The sequence below is a fragment of the Numenius arquata genome, chromosome 6 (genome assembly GCF_964106895.1).
Source record: "Numenius arquata chromosome 6, bNumArq3.hap1.1, whole genome shotgun sequence".
Classification (NCBI taxonomy): domain Eukaryota; kingdom Metazoa; phylum Chordata; class Aves; order Charadriiformes; family Scolopacidae; genus Numenius; species Numenius arquata.
The window spans coordinates 45,406,984-45,433,651 of NC_133581.1; the positions used below are offsets into that span (position 1 = coordinate 45,406,984).

The 26,668-nt window shown below is 38.6% G+C and overlaps 1 protein-coding gene across 1 annotated transcript in view; it reads left to right on the forward strand.

Annotated features, from left to right (window-relative positions):
* The window catches only part of MAP3K9 (mitogen-activated protein kinase kinase kinase 9), a 49,426-nt gene that overhangs the window by 15,880 nt on the left and 6,878 nt on the right, over positions 1–26,668 (forward strand). Inside the window, exons 3-8 of the mRNA XM_074149008.1 lie at positions 9,705–9,885; positions 17,272–17,420; positions 20,914–21,089; positions 23,103–23,343; positions 24,506–24,628; positions 25,385–25,538. Coding sequence (XP_074005109.1) covers positions 9,705–9,885; positions 17,272–17,420; positions 20,914–21,089; positions 23,103–23,343; positions 24,506–24,628; positions 25,385–25,538 — 1,024 coding nt within the window. The remainder of the gene's footprint in view (positions 1–9,704; positions 9,886–17,271; positions 17,421–20,913; positions 21,090–23,102; positions 23,344–24,505; positions 24,629–25,384; positions 25,539–26,668) is intronic.

Genomic DNA, 26,668 nt, shown 5'->3' on the forward strand with positions numbered 1-26,668 from the left:
GTCCATGTGCAGATCTGTTAATCACTTTAAGTACTTTGAATGCAGGATCAAGAGCAGATTGCTCATTATCTGGATACTTGTGAAGCAAAGCTGTGCCCGCTGACTATGGAAGGTAGAGCTAAAATTGCAAATTAGATTTTGGCAAACCGCTACAATATGAGGTCTCATTTTGGAGTGAGTTTTTGAAATCCTTTCCCAAAAGCTTAGTTCTGTCCTCGAGACAGTACGCCCATGTACTGCCAACAGGAACTAATGATTAAAAAAAAAAGGGACACCTGGCAAGCTCAGTCCCTTGCCCTCTTTGCAATAATGCTGCTTTTTTGACTTCAGGCAAACTGCAGACTTACTAGCTCGCTTCTGACTCTGAGACCATGACTCATGCAGCAGCATGAAGCAATTTATTAAGGCTATCTTTTTATCTAGCAGCCAGTATTTCCCATCACCACCATCTGAGCTGAAATGTATCTTGGGAAGTTTTGCTTATTCATGGGAGGGGAAAATGGGATTGGAACAATCCTAGTAAGTTCAGTGAAGCCACCTTCTATGCAAGAGCATTTTTGTTTGATCTATGGATAATTTTCTCCTTCAAATAAGGACTGTTTAAAAACTACAGGACGATGGCTAATATTTGCTATTATTACATTACCTTATAAATAAGAACCCTGAAGATTTCAGTATGCATTGCATTTCTTCAGAGTACAGTGGAAGTTTTTATTCATTTTTCAGATAAAAGCAAGTATAAAAAGTAGTAATTGGCTCATGAAAGAGGCAAAAGATGCTTATCTCATTTTTCTGAATCAGTCTGTTTTTAAAAAAAAAAAAATCCACGTTTGCATGAATTTCACAGCCTTCCAGTAGTTGAAAGTGTTTGGGCTGGAAATAGATCTAGAAGGCAGTCAAAGGGAATTGGACAAAGCGAAGATTATACCTAGATTGTTGGGGAGATAAGTACAAAAAAATTCTGTGAACTGAAATTGGCTGTCCCAATTGTGAAATTCCAGAGTGTGAGAGTTGGGGAAGAAATTCAAATTTAAGTGTAGCATTAATAGTTCCGTGTTCAGGGACCCACTGGCTAGGAGTAGAAGTTCTCGAAAGTGCCTTCAGAGCTGTCCTAGCTCTTATAACTTTATTCTGTGGTCTGAAAAGCAAACCCTTAGAAAACATATGGGGTTGAGTGAGGAGATTCTTCATTCAAGACAAGTTTTTCTGTAACAGATTGGCTTGGTTTTGGACACGTTCTGCCATGGGTGGGTGGGAGAGTCTGGATTCTGTGATATTAATCAGACTTTTTTTCCTCTCTGGCACACCTTCAGCTTCAGTAAGCCTTTAGCTGACTTATGAAACTTCTGTAAAGCAAGTTCTTGATAATTTTGGAATTGTTTGGAAATATTTTCTGTTTCCTTCAATTCTTACACTTGAGACTTTTTCTGTCTTGCTGGCAGAGAGAAGTTTAATGGTAGCACCTCCTCATACACGTCTGGATTGCTCTTAAATCTTACTGTGGAAAAGACTTGCGGCTTTTGGAACTGACATCCTGCTCATGTTTTGCATTTAAGGGGCTCGTAGTGAAAAAGCATTGGTTTTGATAAAGGTTTTACTCTGTTCTTTGCTTTCTGTAAAGCTCTTACACCTGGGGTTTGATGGACTCGGAATCCGATACATCTCTTTACAGTACTTGAATAATCTAAATGGAGGAACTGGATGGGCTGATGCTTATCCACTCTGACAAAACTTTTGCCGTTTTGTTTTTTGGTAAGTGAAGCCACAGTAAGCTGTTCTGTTTGCAGGATGGAGGAAGAAGTAAAATGTGTCCAATATTCCCACTTGCAATGAGTGCTCAGCTGTAGCGGTGGCCTTTCACGCTCCAGGTACGACAGGGTAAGCATTAGTTCCCCTCTTTGTAGCTGCCTGTTGACCTTACTGCTGTTGAAAACAGTGATCGTACAGTAACAGATGAGCAGAGGCCTGTGGGTAGACAAATGTGGTACTTTGCTGTTGTGTCTATAGGTGGTTAAGTTGGTCTGGAGTGATCTGTAGAAACACCCAACTGTAGCAAAAATATATACTATTATTCTGGGAAAGACAAGTAGTGTCATTCCATGTGAGTTTGAGTTCCTTTGCCGTTTTTCAGCCTTTGAGGTCTTAAGTAGTGGCTTTCTCAATTCTCTTCAATCTAACGAAATAAAAATAGATATGGTGAAGCATTGGGACTAAAGGAGAAATCTAGTTAAGAGTCCAGATCAGAATATGGGAGACTGGGGAAGAAACTTCACTAAGTCTGTACAGGTAGCTGAATGCCAACTTAATAATTTAAATACTAGAATTAAATGTTTCTACACCAAGTAAAATAACAAAGATTACATATTTATCCTATTTATAGTCTTTCCTCTTATCACTCACCCACCCGTCGCTGTTGCTGCCATCTAGCTTTTGGACTCTGTAACCAGCTGATGTGGCTCTAAGGAGACAGTACAGCACAAAATACTGAGTAGGGGCTCTTGCTAATGGGCGTGATTGCAGTGTGCTTGCAGGCTAAAACCTTTTGCTGGAGTTTTTCCTCATGTCTTGATATGACTCCTTTTATCATTCCTAGAATCTTGGATGGCAAAGCATTTGACCCACGGCAGGGCTAATGTTGGTGAAGATTGAAACAGAACTACGGAAGTGCACTGACACTTAGTAATTCAGATATTTCTACCACCTTTGAGTTTTTCAAGCCTTTTCAACTACATCATCAAGTTGCTGTGTCTGTTTGGTTTGGTACTGGGGCCTCACCTGGGGCTTCTGCCACTTCCTCTGGCCCTAGGCACAGGAGCTCCCTTTAAGCTCAGGCTAACTTGGAGTATTTTCATAATCAGATTTTCTTACATTTCTGGCAAACAAGCTTCTGATACTTTCTTCAGATTGTTCTCCCAATCTGTTTCAAAGCACCGCTATCCACCCTGGCACACTGGAAACACTGTTAATGGTAGGTATCTCTATAAAGAATTGATAAAGCTTTTAAATACAACAATAGAACACATGAGCTAATGTTGCTCTATCACTAGGTAGTAGCCCTGTTGTTTCACAGTCTGCCTAGAACTGTAGTATAACTAGAAGAATGGCAGATATTCTGGCACTGAAATACTGACTGTATTCTCTCAGTTGGGGAAAAATTATATGGAAGTTAAATGCGAAGCCAGCAATCATCAATCAAGTCAGAGCTATATCCCAGTGTACCACAGGCAACAAATCCAGCTTTTTTTCCCCTACAGTAGGGATCCTGGTCTTCTAGCCTGCTCCCTTCCATATTTCTTCCTGTATACTTTCAGTTCTCATTGCACTCGGAGAAGAAGAAAATGAAAGGAAAGGGATCCACACCAATTAGTGCTTCTAGTATAATTGGAAAGAGGAAAAAACCTGTTGTAATAGAAATAAGTTGGGTTAAGCAGTATGAAAAGTATATCAACAGTGCAGTTATTTGCATTGGAACACTATAATAAAGTTGAGGATATTCCCAAACCAAAGTTTGCTCAGCAGTTTTAAACTTCTTACTGCAATGGCTAAGAAGCGGGAGTGATACAGACACATTAGATATGAGTTACACAGCCGTCTTAGGGTGTATTAAAATGTAGGTACAAGTAGATCAGAGGATATACAGCTTTATATCCCTGTCTTTACCTTGTCGTGGTGTATTTGTAGATTTGATCTCCTGTCTTTCTCGTAGATGTATGAGTGATGAAAATACAGGTGTTTAATATGTGGAAATGAAGTGTTCCTTGCAGTAGGGCTTTGTGTTAGTCAAAGATGTTCACCATTGACTTTGACTTTTCAATTGATACAGTAATCATTAAGGTGAACAGTGCAAGATGCAATTAATTATGACCTCTAGCTGCCTTGGTGGGCCAAAGGATTGTTTTATTTAGGACTGATTTAACAATAGCACCAGTTTGACTTGCATTAGCTGTCCTACTAATAGAACAATATTTTTCTGAGAACTTAATTTTAAAAATGTTCAGAACACCAAGATAATCTTGCAACTACGAGTAAATTGATTTTCACCAGATGGCTCTCTAACATCTGGTGTGTTGGGGAACCTCTCTACTTGAAATTTCTTGCTTATACCAGACCATAGAGATTCATGTGGTTTGAGTACTTAGCACAGATGTCTTGTCTTTCTAGTAAAGCATAATGTGGAATGGGGTGGAGCAGGAGAAAGAGCTGACTCAGTGTCAGATACCATTGTGTCAGTCATACTTCAGTGGGTCTGTTTCTATGAGGTCTATTTTCAGTACAAATCTTTGTTTAAAGAACAAAAGCATCTGAGTTGGCCCTGGCTTTAGGGAAAAAAATCCCTCTTTCTTCTTGATGTCTGTGACTCATGAAACTGAGAATCGTCCCTGTTGGGATCTGTTATCACTGGGATCTGTGTATTTCTAAAGCTTTGATTGCTTCCAGTAAGTCTGACAAGGGATTCTGGCAAAAGCCTTCCAGCTATTAATACACGCAGAATGATACTTAAACTGGAGAAGGTAAACTGGCTTCACCTTCAACCTCAAGAAGTTGATTTCCATCACTTCCAACTCTGCTAGAAAAACTGCTAGCTCAAATCACAAACAATTCTAAGAGGATCTTGGGTACATCATTAGTTCTTTCCCACCTATACTAACTAAGAAACCATCTTTAAATGGTACCAGCACTGACTGAGTTAACTCCCTATCGCTCTTTGTGCAGATTGAGACTGGAATGAGAAAATCCAGTTGTATCAGGAAAATCTCTAATGACACTTCTGTTTCAGCATCTGGTGTTGCTTAGTAACTGAGGATCTGGTTAATGGCCGACATTCAATGATGTGAAGATGCTCTTTGTAAACTTTATCAGTCTGCTTTGTCTCTGGCCTCTTAACTATTACTTGAATAGTCAAAACAACTAAATCAAACCATATCTTAAGCAACTGAACTTGTTCTTTTGGAAAATACACATTACTGTGATTCTGAAGGGGTAAATGCCAGGACTTGTTGACTAAAGATAATTCTCTGATAATATGGATCTTGATTGCTGAGTTCAGTCATGGCAACAAAGACAAATAAAAGGGCACAATTAAGAAAGGCTGTTTAGTAGCTGGGATGGTCTTACAGTCCAGGCTGCTGCAGTTATACTGTGAGCATGATGATAATTTTCCATGAAGTATCAAAGTCCCAAGCATAGGGCATCTAAATCTTCAGAGACTAGGCTACTAACTGCCACCTCTAGCTCTAAACTACTCAGGGACAACTGAAAATGCTGTAAAGTTAGTGATGAAAGTGCTTCCTTTCCTCTTTGCTGCTGCAACTTGTTTTGTCCTGAGCAGAAGCCAAAGCATCCCATAGATTGAAACCTGTGTTAAAAACTACTGAAAGTATAATGATGACAAGTTTTCTCATCTCTAGCAATACGCAGTTGTTCGTTTACGTGCTGTCATGTCAGACAGTACGAATAAGGACTGCCCCAGACTGAGTCTTGTCAAATGATCTTTGAATTCTGCCTTGTACTTTTCTGCTAGTTATTCTGTCTTGTCATCAAACCAGTAAGTGTTGGTTTATTGCCTTCGGTTACCTAACCCACCCCTTTGTTTATATAGTGCCCACTTCTTTCTCTGCACTTCAGGAAACTTTCTCCTAAAAGTCTGATATGAAAACATCCTTCATGCTTGTTGTAAGGCAACAAAGATGTTCTCAAAGAACACGGAGGAGCCTCAACATACATTTTCATTTCAAAGAAAAAAGACTGGTCTTCATCATAACCTAGGTAAGAGGAGGCCCAGTGTTTAATTTCTACCCTTGTACTCCTCTAAGCTCAGACCTAATGTTTCTTGATTGACTGTTGTTTTTCAGCACTTGCAGGCTGCCTGGCTCTCAAGAAATTAAACAGTGAAGTCAAATCATTACCAGAGTCCTTGTGGTAATAAAGTTCTTGACAAATTCTTAGTAGTTAAAATTGCACATCTAAATCATATATACCTGTATCTGGATCACTGCCTGATGCAAGGAGGGTCTTGTTAGGAAATACAGTATGTGAGCATTTCTGGATTGTTACTCCTGTATGCACATGTGTTCATGATACCCTTCACCTGCAGTTGCTAACAACTTTTAATGGTGGCTTGAGCCACTATGCTCTGCTGCTTCTTTGCAGTATGCAAGGAATTGGTGATTTGCTATATTAAGTTGTTTTGTTGTAGCAGTTGGATCCTCAAAGCTGTCTGAATGTGCTTGTAATATTGGGTTTGCTTCATTGGTCCCTTTTGCACACTGCCAGTTGGCTCCTACCCATGCTACTTAAGATCAGCTCTTAGCCTGTGCTGCAGAGAAAAAAGCTGAATTTGAGTTGATAGGAGCAGTGGTGCATAACATACCTTCATCTCCAACTTGGCTGGCTCTGTGCATGCACGCAGGAAGAGACTTCTTGCATGGGCCTTGCTGGAATGGGGAAACGGTGATCCACCACGAACAAGCTGACACACATTCTGCATGTTCCTGATGATCGGGCTCTCATTCTTCCCTCTTTTTGAGGCTGGGAATGTGAAAGATTTTCAATTCAATTTTCTACCTTTTTTTTTTTTTAAACCTCTTTATCTCATGTAGGTCTTCTAAATCAACACACCAGATTGAGAAGATTGGCTGCCTTGGTAGATCAGTTGTGGTTTTGGTGTAGGCGCTCTATATTTGTGCGGTTTTGTGTGTGGTGTGTTTTTTTTTTTTGTTCGGCTTTTTTTTTGTTAGCTCTGTCCCGAGTGATCAAATTTTATGCAAAGATGGAAAGGTATGTTAACTCTGTACCTGTAGGAAGTATGTCGCTTGTTTGTTTCATATTCTGGCAGACTAATACGCGTACAGAAGAGAACTTGCACTCAAAGTATTGAACAAGAGGCAATGACTGGTTGTAGATAAAGCTCGCCAGCAAGTCAGACCGTGTTGATTAGCATGAGTAAAATGCATTTGCAGTGTCCTAGCAACCTGGTATGTGTTCTCCATAAAAGAGATTTTTAAGGAGGAAACTGAAAGGAATTAATATTTTGCTTATTTACAAGATTCTTCATTGAAATCTGAGTAAAGGTAAGAGGGAGAGTCAAGGTTTTCAATTTGAAAATCTGACAGATGGGCTGGGGAGACTCCTCGCAGTTACAAGTGAGCCTGTTGATGCTGACCAAGATAAGGAGAACTGAAAGAGATGATGGAGAGGGTTATGATTCTTAAAATGAATTTTTATAATTTTGGGTTGCAGGATTATTATCCCAAGCAGCTATTCCAAGGATGTAGAAGGGGAGCCAAGGATGTAACTAAGAAATCAAGGACTTGCAATAAATCCAGCTCTTTCATTGTTCTTCTCTGTGGTCTTTTGTCATGGTAATTTATCTTACTTAGCCCACATCTGACAAAAGAACAAGTTCATGGATACAAAAGATCTGTGTAAGTACTAATTATTTTGTTAGAACTTAACACAAATCAAGGTAATTAGATTTAAATAACCTCTTGCCAGGAAGGTATGTACAACCCAACTGTGATACCTGGCACTCTGTCCTGCTATTGAGCTCATTCAGATAGAATATGATCTACCTTGTGAATAACAAATTTGCTCATTGCTCATTGTACTTACAGAGGGAAGCAAAAAAAAAAAACCCAAACCCATGCTCTCTTGTATGTCTATATATTTCTGTATTTAAATTTAAAATTAGGCTTTATTATTCTGCCAGTTCTTTAGGCAGAGTGGGTACATGTTAAAAGAAGAAACTTAGTATGTGTATTCTAGGAAGTTTTTTGCTCTTGCAATCAAAAAGCAACTTGTTAGCGAATTTCTTTTAGCAGTTCTCATCTGCCAGAAAGAAGGAAAAAAAGTTAGGCTTACTAGAAGAAGAGGCACAAAGGAATCTGCCTTCTGTACCTTTGTTTCTTGTGGTGTTTCTGTTCCGCGCTGAAGTGAGGCTCTACGAAAACATACACTTTTGCCCAAATGAAGAAAATAGTAACTCTAGGCCTCAAACTCTTTCTTCCTTTGCAATTAGGAAAATGGACCTTTCAGTAATGTTTAGAAAGGAAATTTGCAAAAGAAACAAGAACCAAGAGCTTTATGGTGTCTAGTTCATTCACAACTTGAGTTGGCCCACAAAAATCTTTTAATGAAGTAGTATTTTCTGAATTTTGAAGCCTTGTAGTGAGAGTAGCTGATTAATAATTTTTTTCATTTTCAGAGAACAGGCGGTTTGTTTAACAAAAGTAAATGCAGTATTTTAACACTTAAATGTGTATTACTTGTTATGCAGGAAGGTTCAAATAACACTTGGCTTTTATTTCATGGGAAATCCCACTTTGATTATTGGAGGGAAGTATGAGAATGAAATTTTTTTAATTTCATTTTTTCCAACCTTTTTTTTTTCCAACCCTGTATGCTTGAGACTGATACTTAAGTTTTTTCATGGCCTGCTAAAAATGGTCCTGAAGATGATTTTTACATATACTGTTATTTTTGCAATGCTTTTGGCTTTTATAGGTTTTGTTGTGATCCATGATTGTTTGGTTGTGGGTTTGAGGTTTTTGTTTGCTTTTGGTTTTTTGTGCAATTAACACACATACATAAAAGGGAAAAAAACTCTGGTGTTCTAAGGACCTGTGTCTAATGACAGAGTAGCTGCATAATGATGGTGTGTTAGTGGCTTGATGCCTGTTGCTGTGAAAGTCATTTGACTAATGATAATACAAATATTTTTTTCTTTGTGTCTCTTTACAAAGTGGTTGAGAGTAATTTCACAGGCTTATGGCTATGTTAGTTATGTGAGTTTTAGTGGCCTATTCTGTTGCTTGACATTACATTGCTGGCACAACTTGTGTGGTCGCTTTACATTAAGGTAAAGAAAGGGGATAATGAGGTGCTGCTAAAGCATAGTGGATACTTCTGGCTTCTGGTTTACACTCATTTCACAGTGGTGTGACAGTACAGCTTTCTGGGTGTAGAGGAGTATGTGCCTTATAGCAAAGCATTCTTGAGTTCTGCCTCAAGGTTTAAGTTCTTCAGTATAGACTCCTTTGCCACTGAAACACAGTAGAAACTTTGGCAGCTTAACTAAAAAAAAAAAAGTTTCATAATGGTGGGGGGGAATCGGTAACATGGTGGTGTACATGAAGTCCTGAACTGGGCATGTAACTATAAGTCATCAATTTATTTTTTTTAATTGTGACTTTAAAAAGAATGAATCTGTGTACGTAGAGCTTCCACTTCCAACACGTTTACATGAAGGATAGATATATCCAGCCTTTGTGTGTATCTGGATTTAAAAAAAAAAGTCATCCTCTAAGCAGTTCAAGAAAAAGATGCTATTTCTGGCTTGCTGAGAGAGGATTACTTAGGAAATGTCTTCCCGTATCTGGATTTCTAGAAGTTACAGTGGTTCACTTCCTCTTAGCAGGGAATTACTATACAGAATGGCATTAGGCACTATATTATATAATTACGTTATTATCTATTTCTTATCTGGGGCTTGGCATTTTGGTTAAATTTGAAGTTATTTGCTAGACAGCTGATCACCTGTCAGGTGAAGGGATCAGCTTGAAATAACTTGTAACAGTGTGGTATGTTTGAATAACTAAAAGTCAGGGAGAATCTTGAAAGTTGGGAGATCTCCAGGACGATCTTTTTTGCATAAATACTAGCTTTACTCTGCATACCTTTTATTCCCCCCCCTCCCTTTTCTCCAGTACTGATACTCGAAAAGGTGGAAAATGGAGATCTGAGCAACAAGATATTGAAGATCACGGATTTCGGCTTGGCCAGGGAATGGCATAAAACTACCAAAATGAGCGCAGCTGGGACATATGCCTGGATGGCTCCTGAGGTCATCCGCTCCTCCATGTTCTCCAAAGGCAGCGATGTGTGGAGGTATTGATTTGGCGTTAAGTGATTGGATACTAAAGAGTAACTAGACCTGACAGGAAACCTCTTTTATGTTTAAGAATGATTAATGGTGAACCAAATAGTAAAATTCAGGTCTTAAGCGAACTTTATCCATCAGCTTTCCATCTGTCAGGCTCTCGGACTACTTTGTATTAATTGTAAATATTTTTTTACTGCAGAAAGTGGTGGACCAGCTCCTGCATGCCTCTAAATTTTTTTTGTTTGATAAACTTACATTCAGATTATCCTAGGATTCATAATCCTGACTCCCTCTGCTTTATCTAAAAAACTTTTTGTGCATATTTGGCTATTGGCTGACATAACCAAAGGCCATAAGGCCATAAACCAATCTGTGAAGTACTTCAAAGTACTATTTGTTTTACTGTTTTGCCAACAGTAACATCACTTTATGTTTTGGTAGTAACCTGTCACTGATGTATATGTACACAAACACACTGTACCTAATCGAATTCCACATACAGTTTCACCCTGAATACAATGTTTTTCACTTTTGTAATAATCTTATGCATTTTTTCTCCCTTCTAGTCTTTCAAATAAAATAATAAATCTCTAAGTCCATCTGAGTATGTAATCCATAAGTAGTAATTTGCATATATATACATTATTTATTCCATTCATGCACTGGCATTTTTGAAACCAGGAGCCACTTTGGTGGGGAGGAGTGTAAGGGTCGGCCCATGGACTCCCAGAAACTGAGTTTGAATACGACCAGAAGGTGAATTGGTAAATGCACAATTCAGTAAATAGCTCTAGGACAGTGACTTTTCTGGATGCTGTGGGACACAGAATTAGTACTGAACATCTGAAACAGATTAAGTAAACATAATTTTGTTTTTCCTGTGGGGAGAGAGGTATTGAAATGTCAGGTTGACTTTGTCTTTAGAGCAGTAAGATTCTTTTGCTGGCCAGTAATGCTCCCACACAAGTGTGTGCATGCTGTGAAATCTGTCAGGATAAAGAAATATCCCAGCTGGCAGAATTGTCTGGCTGCTATGGAAGAGATCTGGTGTGGGGATTTTCATTTTCCTTATCCAGTTCTGCTGAATAGATAATGTATTGCTTTGTGGTAAGTCTGTGAACTTGTATTTTGCACACTAATCGTGAGAATAAAATTCTGACTCTAGGTGTGGTAGGCTCTGTAGTTCATCTGAGATGAATTGAGCAAGAACCAGGCTCTTATTCTGAGTGAAGTCTGGCAGAAACGAAAACCTCAAGGCTGTGCACCTTTTCTGTGCACACGATGACAGTACTGGTTTCTACACAGCTTGTCAAGCTCAAACCTCAATTTGCTCTTTTTTGAGACAGTGCCAGGAACGGCCTTTAAGGGTAACCTGAGGGAGGAGGGAAGAGGGGAACAATTTCCCTGTGATTGTAACTTTACTAATCCAGGCACACTGTGAACAGATCGGTAGATGTTCTGTATCAGTATGACATCTTAAAAAAAGAGAAGACCTGATAGCTCAGTTGGTAATTTTCATGTAAGTATCTCAAGTGCCTCTATACCTGTGCAAAAATACCAGTTTGATCATTGACTTAAGGACTATGAATCACTTCAGGACTTAATTTTAAGTTATTTACAATCCTTATTTGTTAGTTTTTCAGAATACTTTATTTCTATTTAAGATTCCCTCATCGCTTTCTCTTTATATAGTTACTAGTCCTCCCTTGAAAACAGGTTGAGTTCATCTCAGTGATCTTCCTTAAACAGAGGGTTATCACCATTAAGAGAGCTGTTAACTGGCTCTGAACAAGCCTTTTCTCTCTGGTGGCCAAAACTTTGAGTCATAGTTAAATAAGCTGAAAAGAACATGGTGTTTGAGGCATGAATGCGGAGGACAGATACTTGCCAGTGAGGTCACTACCAGTGTGTCAATGACTGTATGCACTCGGTTTTACAAAAGCAGTCATGGGCATGTGTAATAAATCCTGTCCCCACCCAAGGATGCAACTTGAAACTCTTTTAACAGGAGGAGCTTTTTTATCCTATCAGACTTGCCCCTCCTCTTGTCCACTTCAACCTCTTGGTTAGTCACTGGAGTCAAGGAAGTTTTGTCTGACAAACTTCCAGTTAGTCTGTGGCATCAACACAGTCAGCTGTCTCTAACATTCACAAACCCTTTTATTTCAACACCTTTTCTCTAAAGCTTATTAGAATAATACTGAATCGTTGCCCTGCCTTTTAACAAGAATCTTATTCTGCTTGTGTTCTTGCTGCACAAACAGGTGAAGATGATGCTGAAGAAGGTGCTTGCCAGGACTGAAATTTCCTGAGTCAGTCTTATCTTGTCATAAATAACTGCTTCGTGCAATTCCTTTCAAAACATGTATCAAGCTCCATTTTTAAAAACTCAATCTGGTTTTCCTTTTTTTTGTCCCACTCTAAAGGAGGGTTGGCACACACTGGTGTCTGTCACCAGTGTCTGGGCCACTGTAAAGCTTGTTGCTAATAACAGCACTTAGTACATATTGCTAGTGAAAATTTGTTGCTATGAATTTTGCTGTGCTGCACCCACAAGCTTTAGATATACAGCAGAAACCCTGTGCTTATATTAAATAACAAAGAAGCTATGGTTTTATTTAAATATGTCAGTTCCTGTAAATCTATTTATGTGTTTGAGAGGAGAGTTACATGTTTGCTTTGGATTTACAGGGGTGAAGTTGAAGCACAGCTATTGCAGCTTATCCAGTACTGTACAGCAAGCTAATGTTAGTGGGCATGTTATTCAAGTTTCCCTGTCATTTTAACTGCTTAAATGTATTTCTTGTTTGTTGCACGTCATGTTTGACTTGTGCTGCTTAAAAGACAATCGTGTTGTCAATATGATCAGTATGCAGAATATAAAGTCACCATACAACCTTCACCTGAGATCCTCGTGTTCCTTATTTTAGATGATTTTAAGATGTATCTACTCTGAGACCAGTGAAATGACTAGGAATTTAATTTTCATTTAGCAAAGGAGTACCACAACTACCTAAAACCATCTGATTAGCAGATCAGGATGTTTCAGGCATTCAGTGGTGGGTGTAGGAACTTCAGTCATTTGAATATTTCATTTGAATTAAGTGTTGGCAAGTACTTCCGCAACTAGCTGCTTGCAGGCTTCTGTAGTCCTCTGTGTGTAATGAAGCACTGGCAAGACTTCAGTACCTGGCAGATAAGTGTTGACTAGCAATATTGGTAGAAGTTCACATGGGAGAAACGTATGCTTCAGACTGTTGTGAAATAAGCAGGAAATGTCATCTCTGGAACTGCCAGTCTGATAACATGCAAAATGCTAACTGTTAATAGCCATTAAAATGTAATGAAATTTTTTTTGTAACAAAAGCAATATTCTAGTTTCTGTTTCTGGGATCTCTTTGTTGGGCTGATAGTTCCTTTCTCATGGAAAGTGCTGAACCTAGGGAGATGGATAAGACAAACCTGTGGTACAAATGCCATTGAAAAATAAGTGAGAAGAAATTACTGTTTTTTTTCTAAGTTCACAGACTTACAAGGGAGGTGGTAAAATCACATGTGAAATCCTGCAGACCTCCAGCCTCCCTCTCCCTGAAAATCCAGTGTGTAAGATTGAACCTGATGTTAAATGGCTTAAGGGATTACTGCATCACTGGGAGATGGTTAATTATTCATATAAGTGTCAGTTGACTTGGAAGCAGGGTCTGTGTCACATGGTTACTTTTGTAATTAAAGTCCAAAAATTACTACTGGGTGCTGGAAAAAAATTAGCTTGCGTCAGTTTTTCTTCCTCCCTGTTGAGAATGATGAGAAGCCCTTGATTCTTTCTTCCTATGCCTTTTTTTGTTTAAATCTCTTCTGTCTCTGGCTTTTTCCTTTGTAATTCCCAATCCCCTGCTTGAGAGTTAATGGAAAACACTCTGTTCAGCACTTCTCTTGCTGTGTAATCACTTGGGATGATTGTTGTTCAAATGCCACAAAGCAGAGTTTCCCTAGTTCTGTGGAAGCAGTATTCTCAGGAATGGTCTGTAATTACGTGAGGAAGAGGTGGCATTCAGTCTTGTCAGAAACAGTGACCTTTCCTGCAATATATATTTCTAGTGTCACGTTAGAAGAAACACCAATCTGTCCATTCCTTTGTCTTTAAAAAAAAAAAAAAAATACCCTGAGGAAGAAATGCTTTGAGCATATCGATAGTCCTTTCCTAACCATCCCATTAAGAGAAGTATCTAATACATGTTTATCCAGCACAAGTGGTAAACACAACTCTTTGGTAGTTTTTACTACCTTTTGGTATCAACAGTTGCATCCAAACTGAAGAGTAATATGAATGTGATCAATCAGATTTAGGCAGGCCAAATATATATTCAGTCCAGTATTCATTTTCTTTGAGTGTTTTATTAATCCTAGGAGGCCAAAACAAAAATGGAAAATCCTTAAACTTCTGATTATTTTTTTTTTTTCAAATGAGGCTTTTGAGACAGTAAGAAATTGAGAACCTTGTTGGAAAGAAATAATAAATTATTATTATAATACCAAAAGTATGAATTACATAGGAAAAATGCAAAAGATTGTATGGGTGAAGAAATATATTTTCCTTAATAAAATAAACTATCTCTGTTAGCAGCATCTCTAGTGACTGAAATTCCATATCTAAATAGGCAAAGTAGTAGTAAGACTGTCCAACTAAGGTGGTAGAAGTTACAATGAATGTTAAAGACATGGTGGGGTGGAGAGGAGATTGCAAGAGTACAGATTGTGATAATGAAAATTCTGATTACTCCCAAATGGATAGGGCAATTGTTGCTTTGAAACAAGAAGACATAAATCTTTTAGCTTCAGAAATGACCGCTTCACAGAGCAGGGAGCTTTTAGGAGGAGAAGCAGGTTTTCATTTGGTCTCTAAGTGTATTTAGGAGGCCTTCCAAATTGTACGGTATGACCATGGTCCAAATACATGTATACGTAGATTCAGGATCTTTGGAAGAGCAATTAAGAAAAATGAGTCCATTACTGTAGTGCTTAATCTCAAGGAGATTAACGACAACACTGAGGAATTTTGTGTAAAAACAACAAAAGGGGAACATGCAACATGGATATCTTTTAAGGAAAGACTTTAAATGAGTGAAAAAGATGATACAGAAGAGACTGCTGGAAGACACCCTTCAAAAAGTTGAACCTGTATTCAAATGAGGAAAATTAGGCATGGACTTAAGTGCTGGAAACTTGAATGTAAAACACTCAAGAAAATAATTAAAAGGGTTTTGAGGGGAGTCTTGCAAAGAGCGTAAAACCAAATAAATTGCTTTCAAATGCGGCACAGGTGAGAACTCTGCAGGAGAACATACAGCCCAGAGGTGACCAAGATGTAAGAGTGCAAAGAAAATAAGGCTGTAGCAGAAAAAACTTAGTGACTTGTGTCTGCTAGAATGGGGCTAAGAGGGGCTTTTAAAGCTGAAAATCTCTCCTTAAGGCAGCCAAGCTGGAGGATATCTCATACTGAAGTACTGTCCACAGAGGTGGTAAAGCTGACTGATAAAAGGAACAGTAACAAATTGCTGAGATTTATAGTAGCACCCAAGATTTCTACAGGAACATGAGAGCCAGCTGAGTTAATAGCTCTGCTGTGTAATCTGTTGCTTAAAGCTGCCTTAATACTAGAGAAATGGAAGGCGGCAAACATGACAGGTCTTAAAAGCTTCCTGAGGATCAGCAAGCCTGATTTTCAGTTCTACTAAACGGTAGAAACAGCACTAAAGAGTGGGGAGCCGGTGGACATATTAGCATATCTAGGGAAGAGTCAGCTTTTGTAGAAAGAAATAATATCTTGTGAAAAAATGAAAGTTCTTGAAGGAGTTACTGAGTATGTGGAGAAGTGGTAGATTGCTTATACCATATTTGGATTTATAAACGCTTTCAACAAAATCTTTTGTCAAAAGCTTTTCAAGAAAGTAAATTGGTGTGGGAAAAGAGGACCAATCTGTTTCTCATTGCTTAGTCAATTCTTAATTACTAAAAGAAAAAATCAGTTTTATTGGCGGGGAATTCTGTGTTGAACGTAATCATAAGTGATTTGAAAAAGCAATAAATGGTTACATAATGTTTGTTGATGATACCAAATTATTCACGATAAGAAAAATTAATCTACTGCAGAGAGGTGAGGAAAAGTTTTACTACACTGAATGATAAAATAGATGAAATGCTAATAAATGCAAAGTAGTACCCGTGGGAGAATTTCACATGTACGGTGATGGGCTCTAAATTGTACCTTTATGATTCAGTAAAGATACTGGAGTTACTGTGGGTAGCCTGGCTTATTTCGTAAGGACTCAGAAAGCCAAGTGGCAAATTAAAATTTAATAGGAAAGAAATAAAGAAAAAAAACCAGGAAATGTGCCTCTCTCATATCTTTAAAACTTTATGTGATTTTGGTCATTCCAACATAAAAGGTTTAAATGGAATGAGATTGTACAGAAGATGTCAAGGTCAGTGAAAGATATGAAATGGCTTCTGTTCAGGAGAGTAACTAGATTGGGATTTAGCTAGATCAGAATTTTGGGGGCTGGAAAGAAGATGATTTAGGCAGGATGTAGTGGGAGCCTGTGAAATCATGGATCGCATGGAAGGAGCTAATAGGGAACATATGTTCATTCTTCCTTCTGTTGAAGAGAACTACAGGGAAGCAAATGAAATTACCAAGTGACAAGGTCAAAACAAACACACAGAAGTATTTTTTGGTAATGCGTCATTAAAGTTGTGGAACTCACTACCACAAAACTTAGTGGACAGTAAATGGGTTCAGAAGAGAGTAAGATCAATGGAAGAAAAAATTGTCGGGTCACAAAGCATGAAGAAGCTGACTCCAGCTCAGGTTTCCAAGAAGGAGAGAGAATATTCTGAGGATGTGTTGTTTGTCATATACCTGGGAGGAGAATGGTCCTGCAACTGTTCCTGTAACTTCATAGTTAACATTTCATAGAACATCTTAAGAACAACTTAATTCTGAAGGAGTATTTTTCACTTAATTCTAAAAATCACAATCCACCAAACAGCCCTCCTTCACATTTCTGAGAGTTTCCCCAGGTTATGGTTTGAAATTTGCTAAATTAGTTTGAAGGTTTATGTTAATGTTTTTCAGTTTGTTCCTAGTTTCCAGAGAGAAGATTATTTTTGCCTAAAAGGCAAAAATGGCATCTTAGTTCAATCTAATTTAAAAAAGCAGATAAAATAAGTCACTTCACCAGCTTGGCAACCATGATGAGATTGTCCAGAAAACTGGAATTTCTTCAGAGTACCAGACTCACCCTGACAGGTTCAGGTACTTTATTCTTGCTTAACAAAGAATATGTTAAAGTCAAACACCTGTTCTCTTTCTTCTTTTTTTTTCCTGGTAGTTACGGCGTGCTGCTTTGGGAACTGTTAACAGGAGAGGTACCATTCCGAGGAATTGATGGTCTTGCAGTAGCATACGGTGTTGCCATGAATAAACTTGCCCTTCCAATCCCTTCCACGTGCCCAGAGCCTTTTGCCAAACTCATGGAAGGTAAGCCAGCTATGGGGTGAGTATGGCTCGTGCTGTTCCTAGAGCGCTGTTGAGCATTGCCTCCTGGTGTTGGTTTTGAGACCGAAGAGCACAGATTTCTCAAATGGCTTTATTCAATGGTGCAAGTTGTTATGAGAGCTAGACTTGGCTGTTGGTGTGCTTTGACAGTTACTCTATTATAAAGAGGAGTATGTGAAAGAGATTTCCTTGCCATTTTTTATCAATTGGCTTTACAGGAAAATGAGGGCTATTGCTGTCATCATCTAGCTTGTTTTCTAGTAGTGAAGACTCGCCAACACCAAAACTTCACCTATTTTTGTCTGGTTTAAAGTCTTCAACTTGTTTTGAAATCCATAGCTTGAACATCTTGCTGGGTAGCGACAGATTGATTTGGAATGAAACGTTATCCGACTGACATTTCAGGGAGAGGGCTTACATGTGGCTTTGACATTTGAAAACAACCCAAATTTTCAGTCAGAATGATGTTATTTTCTGCTTTGTGTGTGGAAATAGTTCATGCCCAAGGTGGGCTACGTACAGAGGAAAGAAACGTAGGAGTTTGTCATCCGAGCTGCAGTAGCACTAAAAAGGATGCTGTGAGGTAGCTTTTGGGGTGCACCGATGTGACCTGCTCTGCTGGCTCTTGAGGTACTTGCATGTCTCCCGAGCTTCAGTTGTTTCTTCTTCCTTCCCTCCCTCTCTCACAGTAGTACCTTTAGTGTTTTATTCAGAGCCTCTGTTCTGAAGGATTTCCGGGTGTTTATGTGTACTAAACACTTTTATACTTATCTGGCAGAAAGAAAAACAGGTAAAAAGAAATCAAGCACGTTTTATAGTCTTAATCAGCAAAGAATGAGTCTGAACAAATAAAACTGTGGCCTCTGGTAGTGTTTTTAGCCCCAAGAAGGGCCCCATGTAAGAAAATGTTTTTGATGGATTTCTCTGCTTTTAGAATATTCTTGCATTTCTCTGGTCTTTTCTGTAGGTTACAGGCTTCAGTTAAGTTAAAGTAGAAAATTTCACGCACTGTTGTTCTAAAAAAGAAATATTCTATGGGATGGTAAACAGCAGCAGAGTTGTAGGTGTAGTAGCTTGGAAGCAACATAAAGCAAGAAACCGCATCTGAAAGACTTAACAGAACTACTAGCTCAGTGTTGCGCCAGAGCAGTTTATTTTGACACGGTTCCCTAAAACAAGGACCCTGGATTTCTTAAATATAAGTGAGGTGTCTGCTGCTGGGGTTAAAAATGATGCCCTCTATTGGGAAAGTCAGGTAGAGACATATGGCCTGTGCTTGAACTCAGCAGCGCAGGGGTGAGCACCCACATGGCTTTGGAACGCTGGGCTTCCTCATGTAGAGGGGGAAGAAAACAAGAAAACAATTACTTTCTTGCCCCTTCACCAAAACTGTTTTTCAAGCAGGCTGTTTCACATCTCGGGTGAACTCTTGTTCCCCTAATGCTGCTTTTACGTTTGAATTACTGCCCTGGTGGTCTTCACTGAGACAACAAAGCTGAACTTTCCCTCTTCACAGAAAAGACTTGTATGTTAGAACTGTCCTCATTAGTGCAAATAATGGCAGATCTAGGCCTGGGAAAATAAAAGCCACGGGCCACCTGCATAGTTATCCTGTTCAGTCACTCATGCATTTGGCTGGCTGCAGCATTTTGTTTTACTTTAGATCGTGTTTGCTTTGCCATGCTTAAAACTTGGGGTAAAGAGGCAGGGATTATGGCCCTGACAATCCAGCTGTATCACCCATTGCTACTAATTGGTCAGCAGCAGGGGACCTTCAGAGCACTCTTTAGCACCCTCAGTTCTCTATCTTGAGAAGAGAAGCAATTTGAAATCCATAAACACAAATGTGTTCCAGCTTATGCCTCCTGGAACCTGATCAGATGCTTAAATAACAGTGTTTTGATAACAGCAGTTTTGAAACCAAAGCTCCCAAATACAAAATCTCAGTAACACTAAAATCAAGGAAAAGACCTGCAAAACCAAGCCTCAGCAGTTGCACAGGTTTTGTGAAGTGTTATTTATTTTTAATTACAGCTGCTCCTTGGTGTATTTCAGTCCACAAAACCGATGAATGAATGTCTTTTAGGACAACACCAAAATTTTTTAAAGAATATTTTCTTTTTTCCAACTGTAAGGTCTAAGAAACTTAAGAGTCTTTTTATAACTCTTGCCTCGTGTTGCAGTAATATGTGTCTTAAATTCTGTAACCATTTAGAGGAATGATAGTATGAGCATATTGAGAGAGACCCATGTGTTAGTTTCTTCCATTCATGCACGAAAGCTATATGCCCTAGAAGTATACTTGAATGCTAAGTTTTTCTGTTTGGTTCTTCTCAAATTTTGGCGTGCAGGAGACTAGCAGTAGTAAAGAGAATAAGGATACTTGTTGAAGAAGAATCTGTGTAAGTGCCAGTATGAGACACTATAGAATGAGAAAGTGATGTTTTCTGCAGGAGTAGAAATAGGGTGAAGTAAGAGGAAGGACTGAATGAGTAAGAATTTCCTATTCAAAAGCATTGCTAAGTCAAACATTTTGACTTAATGGCTTTTAAAAAACATGTTCTTAATGATTTCGTAGCTTGAGGTGTTACTTCATACCGTTTTCTATTTCCATTTCTGTTTTCAGTGTTCAATTCCCATCAGTGTGAAAGGAGTACCTTTTTGTACTATTGCTAGTTGAGTTGCCTCATGTGGTAAGATGAGGACCCTAAATTCTGCTGTATAATTGGGGAAGTCATTGCATTAGATTGTAAATGAAAAAGCTTGTTTATCTGTGGTTTCTCTTAAAAGCAAAAGAAAAAGGCCCGATCAAACAATGTGTCTCAAATAATAAAAAAGAACCCTTAAAAATAAGAAAACTCCAAATGCACTTATTTGATGTCATTTTTTACTTGAATCTCTTATTTTCAGTCAAATTATGCCCAGTTTGCTTTGCAGGAAAGATTTTTCAGTTCGTGGAAGAGATTCATAATGACTCAGCTTAGTATTAGAGTTTGGCATTAGAAAGAACTCTGATAGATGTCCTTCTGCAGTGTGGCTCTAACTCTGCAGTGTAAGTGTGATAAAAGAACTGTTTGCAAGAGTCTTGCATAGTGTCTCCGTTCCGAGAGCACATACAACTTAAAGTAAAATACTTAAGGAAGTTATTAATGTTTTTTTAATATTTGCTTGAAAATGTAATTTTCTGTAAAATTAGTAAACCTCTATTTTACTTGGCATATTATTGCAGTAGAACTTAAGAGACCAGATAGTTCAAGATCTTAAGTGATGTTGGATATTGTGTAAACATGAAAATATGAATTCCATGGCTTAAGATCAGGCAATGGTCAATTCAAGTGGGAAATGGGAAAGATGGGGTGACACAGATAGTGTGTTTGCCACTCTTAGCCACTGGGGATCAGTAAAGTACTACTCATCCTCTCAAACCTCCATACTGAGATATGCTTAACAGTTGCTTGTCTTTGTCCTATTCTAGATTGTTGGAACCCTGACCCACATTCACGACCTTCCTTTGCCAGTATCCTAGACCATCTCACCGCCATAGAAGAGTCTGGTTTCTTTGAAATGCCCAAAGATTCCTTCCACTCCCTGCAGGAAGACTGGAAACAAGAGATCCAGGAGATGTTTGATCAGCTCAGAGCCAAAGAAAAGGTAAGTAGAGAAAAATATTCCATGCTTGTGCTCTCTGGATTACAATTTTCCCATTTCATAATTCAAGCAGGGATAATTGTTTAGTGTATCCCAGACTTAATTTTGTATGTGCTTTACTGGAGCTTGTAATAAGTCCCCAAATCAATGGCAGGTTATAATACACACAAGGGCAGAATCATGAGTAAAATAAATATCTGTATCCTGAGATGCTACTCTTTCTAATATTTTATTTGAGCTTCCATTATACACTGTGTAAACTCATATGATGAGTTGTCTTCATTGTTTAATGCATCTGATAACTATTTCACTGCTAGCATTAATTGAGAAGCCCGATGATAACTGTTAATAGTAAAAGTAGGAGGGGTAGTTTCAGCATATACACTCTAGCTGGCATTGCAGCTTTGGTTCTGTCAGGTTTGTGTTTACCAGCTTTTGAGCACAGCCAAATTGGACAGACGATAATAAACATGAGTGCTACCAGGGGAATGGTCCAATAACTGTTATAATTGAACTCCATCTGGGTAAATACCAGGAAACAAAAATGCTAGCAGGAATAAAAGGAATAGCTAGACTGCCCTCAGGTCTTGAATACTTTATTCCTCTGTAGGAATGGGGAAAGAGAATTTTATATGCTATTCACCTCATGAGTAAAATGTACCAAACCTCTGTGGTGGTGGGACAGGTAACAATGACATTACTAAAAAAATTAAAAAATCTAAACTAAAATCTATCGATAATCTGTCTGAAGTTTAAGTTGAATTCTTCAGTTTTTACCTTCTGCAGTGGAATTAGCCATCTGGAGATAATTATTCTTAGTGCTGAATTCTTTTGTCCTTGTGGTGAGAGGAGAGGAGTGCAGTGAGAAGATGTTTTAAGATCTCAAGGATAATTTCGGTTGATTCATTTTGTCAACAAGGGAAAGATTGAAAAGTTTGCATTATGCATCTTTATGCCTAAGGAGCAGCCATGCTTGGTGGAAAATGATGGGAATGACCTCCTGATGATGTTTTCTTCATTCTTTTTGATGTTAGAGCTCTGTGGTTTGCTATTTTATGATGCATGAGATGGCAAGGTTATTTTTAAACAGTTGAAGTCAATAATGAAGTTAACATAGGTACTTACTGAACAGGAAAGAAGGATTAATTCTGTTCAGTGTTATGAATAAATCTTCCAAAACAGGTTCCCAAATGCACGGTACTCTCTCCAATCGCTCTTGTAAACATATTCATGTCAGATATCCAGCATGTTTTCTCATGACCCTGAATTTAGGATTTGGTGCCTTTTCATAGAATCACGGAATGGTTGAAGTTGGAGGAACTTCCAGAGGTCATGTCATCCAACTTCCCTTCTCAAGCAGGACCACCTAGAGCCAGTTGCCCAGGACCATGTCCAGATGGCTTTTGATTGTCTCCAAGGATGGAGACTCCACAACCTCTCTGGGCAACCTGTGCCGGTGCTTAATATTGCTCACAGTAAAAAAAGTGTTCAGAGGGAATCTCCTGTGTTTCAGTGTGGCCCATTGCCTCTTGTCCTTTCACTTGGCACTGCTAAAAAGAGCCTGGCTCTATCTTCTTTGCACCCTTCCTTCAGGTTTTGCATACACTGATAAGATCCTCCTTCCCCCAGCCAAGCCTTCTCTTTGATAGGGTAAACAGTCTCACCTCTCTCAACCCTTCCTTATAGGAGAGATGTTCCAGTCTCTTAATCATCTTCATGGCACTTTGTTGGACTCTCTCCAGTATGTACATGTCTTTATTGTACTGGAGAGCCCAGAACTGGACACAGAATTCCAGCTGTGGCCTCACAAGTGCTGGTGTCCAAATTTTAATACTGATATGAAGGGCCTTGAATAGCAAGCATAGAAGTTCTTGAGGATTGTTTTAGGCTTTTGGCTTTCAGCTGAGCCTTTAAACGGTGGTGCTAGCAGTGCTGTGTGCACAAGTCATTGCTGCTGTATCTTCAGAATAGGTTATGTTAGTAACAAGGTACTTATCCTTTCTTATCTCTCTGCAGGAGCTGCGCACATGGGAAGAAGAGCTGACTCGTGCTGCTGTTGAGCAGAAGAACCATGAGGAGTTGCTACGAAGGCGGGAACAGGAGCTGGCAGAACGCGAGATTGACATCCTGGAAAGGGAGCTCAATATCATCATCCACCAGCTCTGTCAGGAGAAGCCTCGGGTGAAGAAACGCATGGGGAAATTCAAGAGAAACAGGCTCAAGTTAAAAGATGGCAATCATATCAGCCTGCCTTCAGGTTGGTGACATGTGTCAGGTGAATCATAACAGGTGAACCTGTAGCTTTGGTAGCTCCTTTGTACTTAGGCATTAGAAAGTATTGGATGTACTTTGCGAAAAACATGCCTCTTTGGGATCAAGAAACTAAATTTGATGCTCTTGTGGCTAGCGTTCCACAAAGTTCTAGGTATGAAGGCCAGAAATTAATTTGAGATACTACATGTTTGTTAATCCATGGCTGTATATGGTTCAGAAAAATCTTGGCGTTGCAATTTAACATGTTAATACTCAAAATGATCATTTAATAAAAGATGCATAAAAAAATTACCGACATTCTTGCTCTAGGAATATTTTACATAATGCTGCAGCAGAAACCATAATCTACTGCATTTCTTAGTGCAGGAATCTAAAAATCACTAAAACCACATTGATAGCTGTGAGAGTACAGCCCTACATTGCTAATTCATATGTGAACTTCTACTAACACACAAGTGACTTCTAATACCTTCCCTTCTGGAAGAAATGTTAGATATTGGTGAGGTGTCAGGGAAGTCGCTTTTAAGAGTGAAGATGGTGATTTTCAGAAATACTGAATCCTTAGCATTTCTGTTGTGGATTCTGCATGGTGATTCAAATTTGTGAAAGAAGAAAAGTGTGGGTTTTATAAATCACCTAAGGCTCATCATTACCTCAAGGATTATGGCTTACATTATATTCTTTGTTTTCTGAAAGAGATTGGCTGTTCAGAAGAGCAATGATGACAAAATGTGCATGTTAACTATGCCTTTCTTTAGGTCTGTGAACAGCTATTGCTGATGGTTTTGCTTAGCTTAAGAAACTGAGAGATAAGGTGAAAGGAATTTATACAGGGATGTACTTTGGCATAAATGTCAGTCAACACATGAGGATTTATGTGTGTATGTATCTGACACATACACTAAGAGACATATCTTCATGAGTGAGAGCGCACATCTTTGTGCTGAAATAACTGCATATACAATGAGGGGGTAGCAATTAGCTGTGTAACTTCATTTCTACTTAGATCCTGTAAATTGCACTCTTTGAGAGTTACCATAAATTATTCTTTCTTTTTTCTTATATTTAAAAAAAAAAAAAAAAGTTTAACGGTGTCTTTCCTCTTTTGTTTTGTTTTGGTTTTTTCTTTTTCTTTTGGTAAACAGATTTCCAGCATAAATTCACTGTGCAGGCTTCTCCAACGATGGATAAAAGGAAAAGCTTGATCAGTAGCTGCTCCAGCCCCCCTGCAAGTCCTACCATTATTCCCAGACTCAGGGCCATACAGTGTAAGGAGCTCAATGTAGTATTGAATTTGGGAAATGTGCAGTCTGTCAGCGTGGTAAGATGCCAAGATTCTATATCTAGGACAGGACTGTAAAAATAAATAAAAAAAATACTAACATGTTTGGCTTATGCTCTGCACGTATGCATTTAGAGAGAAAAATGTTGGTGTTGGTGATGGGGGCCAGTATTGCCTTCTTTGGAGACCAAATCTTACTTACCCACATTCTTGAAAGAAAGCTGTTTGATTGTATAGAAAATACATTCCTTAAGTATACAAGTTAATTTTTAAAAATACTAATTTGCAGAATAGATCTGTGAAACATTATTGAAGTGGATTAAATTACTGTTGGAAGGAAAGAAAAACAAGGGTGCTTGCCATGAAAATAGTGTTCACATAATAAAAGACAATTAGGTGGACAAGCATGTATTAGAAGTATGAAAGGGGTGTTACTAACTGTGTAGTGTTTGTATTGGATGTCATGGCATTTTTATGTTGGGTATCAAACTGGCAGTTCTGAAAGAGAAACCAGTGATGGAATAAAGCTGTAAAGTCTATCTATACTAATTTTGAAGGGATATGGTTGTTAGATCTGTGTTTATAAATGGCCAGAATTATGGGAAAGAGGCCTAAGTGGATGTTTTCATTACTATTCCTGTTCCAGCCCATATTTTATTCTTTATGTTGCTGTGGAACCAATTCTTTAATTTGTGTATCTGTTTTTCTTTCCCTTTTTCCCCTGTTCTTCCCTCTTGTGAAGTGACTCCTGCTGAAAGCAGTAAAACGTGGGGACGAAGCTCAGTCCTTCCAAAGGAGGAAGGAGAGGAGGAAGAGAAGAGAGGCCAGAAGAAAAAGGGACGTACTTGGGGACCGAGCTCACTTTGTCACAAGGAGCTAGGTGCAGGCGAAGATGGGTAAGAGAGGGCCTGGAATCAGACTGGTTTCCAGGTTCTGGAGCTGGTTGTGATCTGGCTCACAGGAGATTTGCCTATGTTCTTGGAAACACTTTTCTGCTTCCAAACTTATTTGCTCTACCAGAGAAGTCAGGGATTCAGAACAGATTACAAAACTGCATTGCATTCAGCCCCTTGTTAGTCCCTTCAGCACTGATGCTTTCACTGTCTGCTTTCCCTTGTTATGTGTATTTGTAAGCAGTATAACTTCCTAGCTGTGCAAAATTTTCTCTAGTAGCTTTTCTTTATTTTCAGGCTCAACTTTCTGTAGCTTCATATCATATCTGAAGCTACTTCTCTTTACAATCCTCAGCTATGCTTTTTGTTGTCTTAAATCCTATTATTTAAAAAGTATCTGGTAGAGCCAGGCCAATATCTTTTCTTTGGGCTTTTGAAAAGGATACGTATGTTGAGTGAATAGATCCTGAAAGTGATTTTTGCAGAGATACAGGTTGTACCTCTGTTTCTATAGATTCTTGTTCTGTGGCTTCGGGGTTTTTTTTGTGTGTGTGGATTATCCATAACAGGACTCCAATGGATCATTGCCAAAATGCTGCTTTAAACATAGAAATATTTTGATCTTCTAAGAGGTTTGAATGCCTTGTGATTTTTACTGGAGTTTGAAGCTTTTTCCCCTGCTAAATTGATAGTTTGACTGTTGCCATATTTTTTAGCAGGGAAACTAAAATAACTGGTTATAATTAATCTTTAATATTAATGTGCTCAGGTGTGAAATTCCTGGAAAATAGGTGTTTATATAATACATCACTATTGCCGTCCTCTGCAAAAGGGCCTGAATCCAAGTGTTCTAATGACATTAAAGTATGTTCTCCCTCAAAGGTACTCTTGATATATAACAGGGCAATGTGGAGGAAGCTTCTTTGACTGCTGCCTATACTTTACCTGATCTACAGATGAAGTATATCATTCTACAGAATTAAAATAGTTGTCACACTTTCCAGTCATTAATTGTATAAAAGGGCAGGAGATCACTGAAGCTGGTAGAAAAACACTTCTACTTTGAAATCATGTTCTTAGAATTCTGGGAATAAAGCTCTTGAGTTTCCTGTTCATTACTGTAGTCTGAAGCA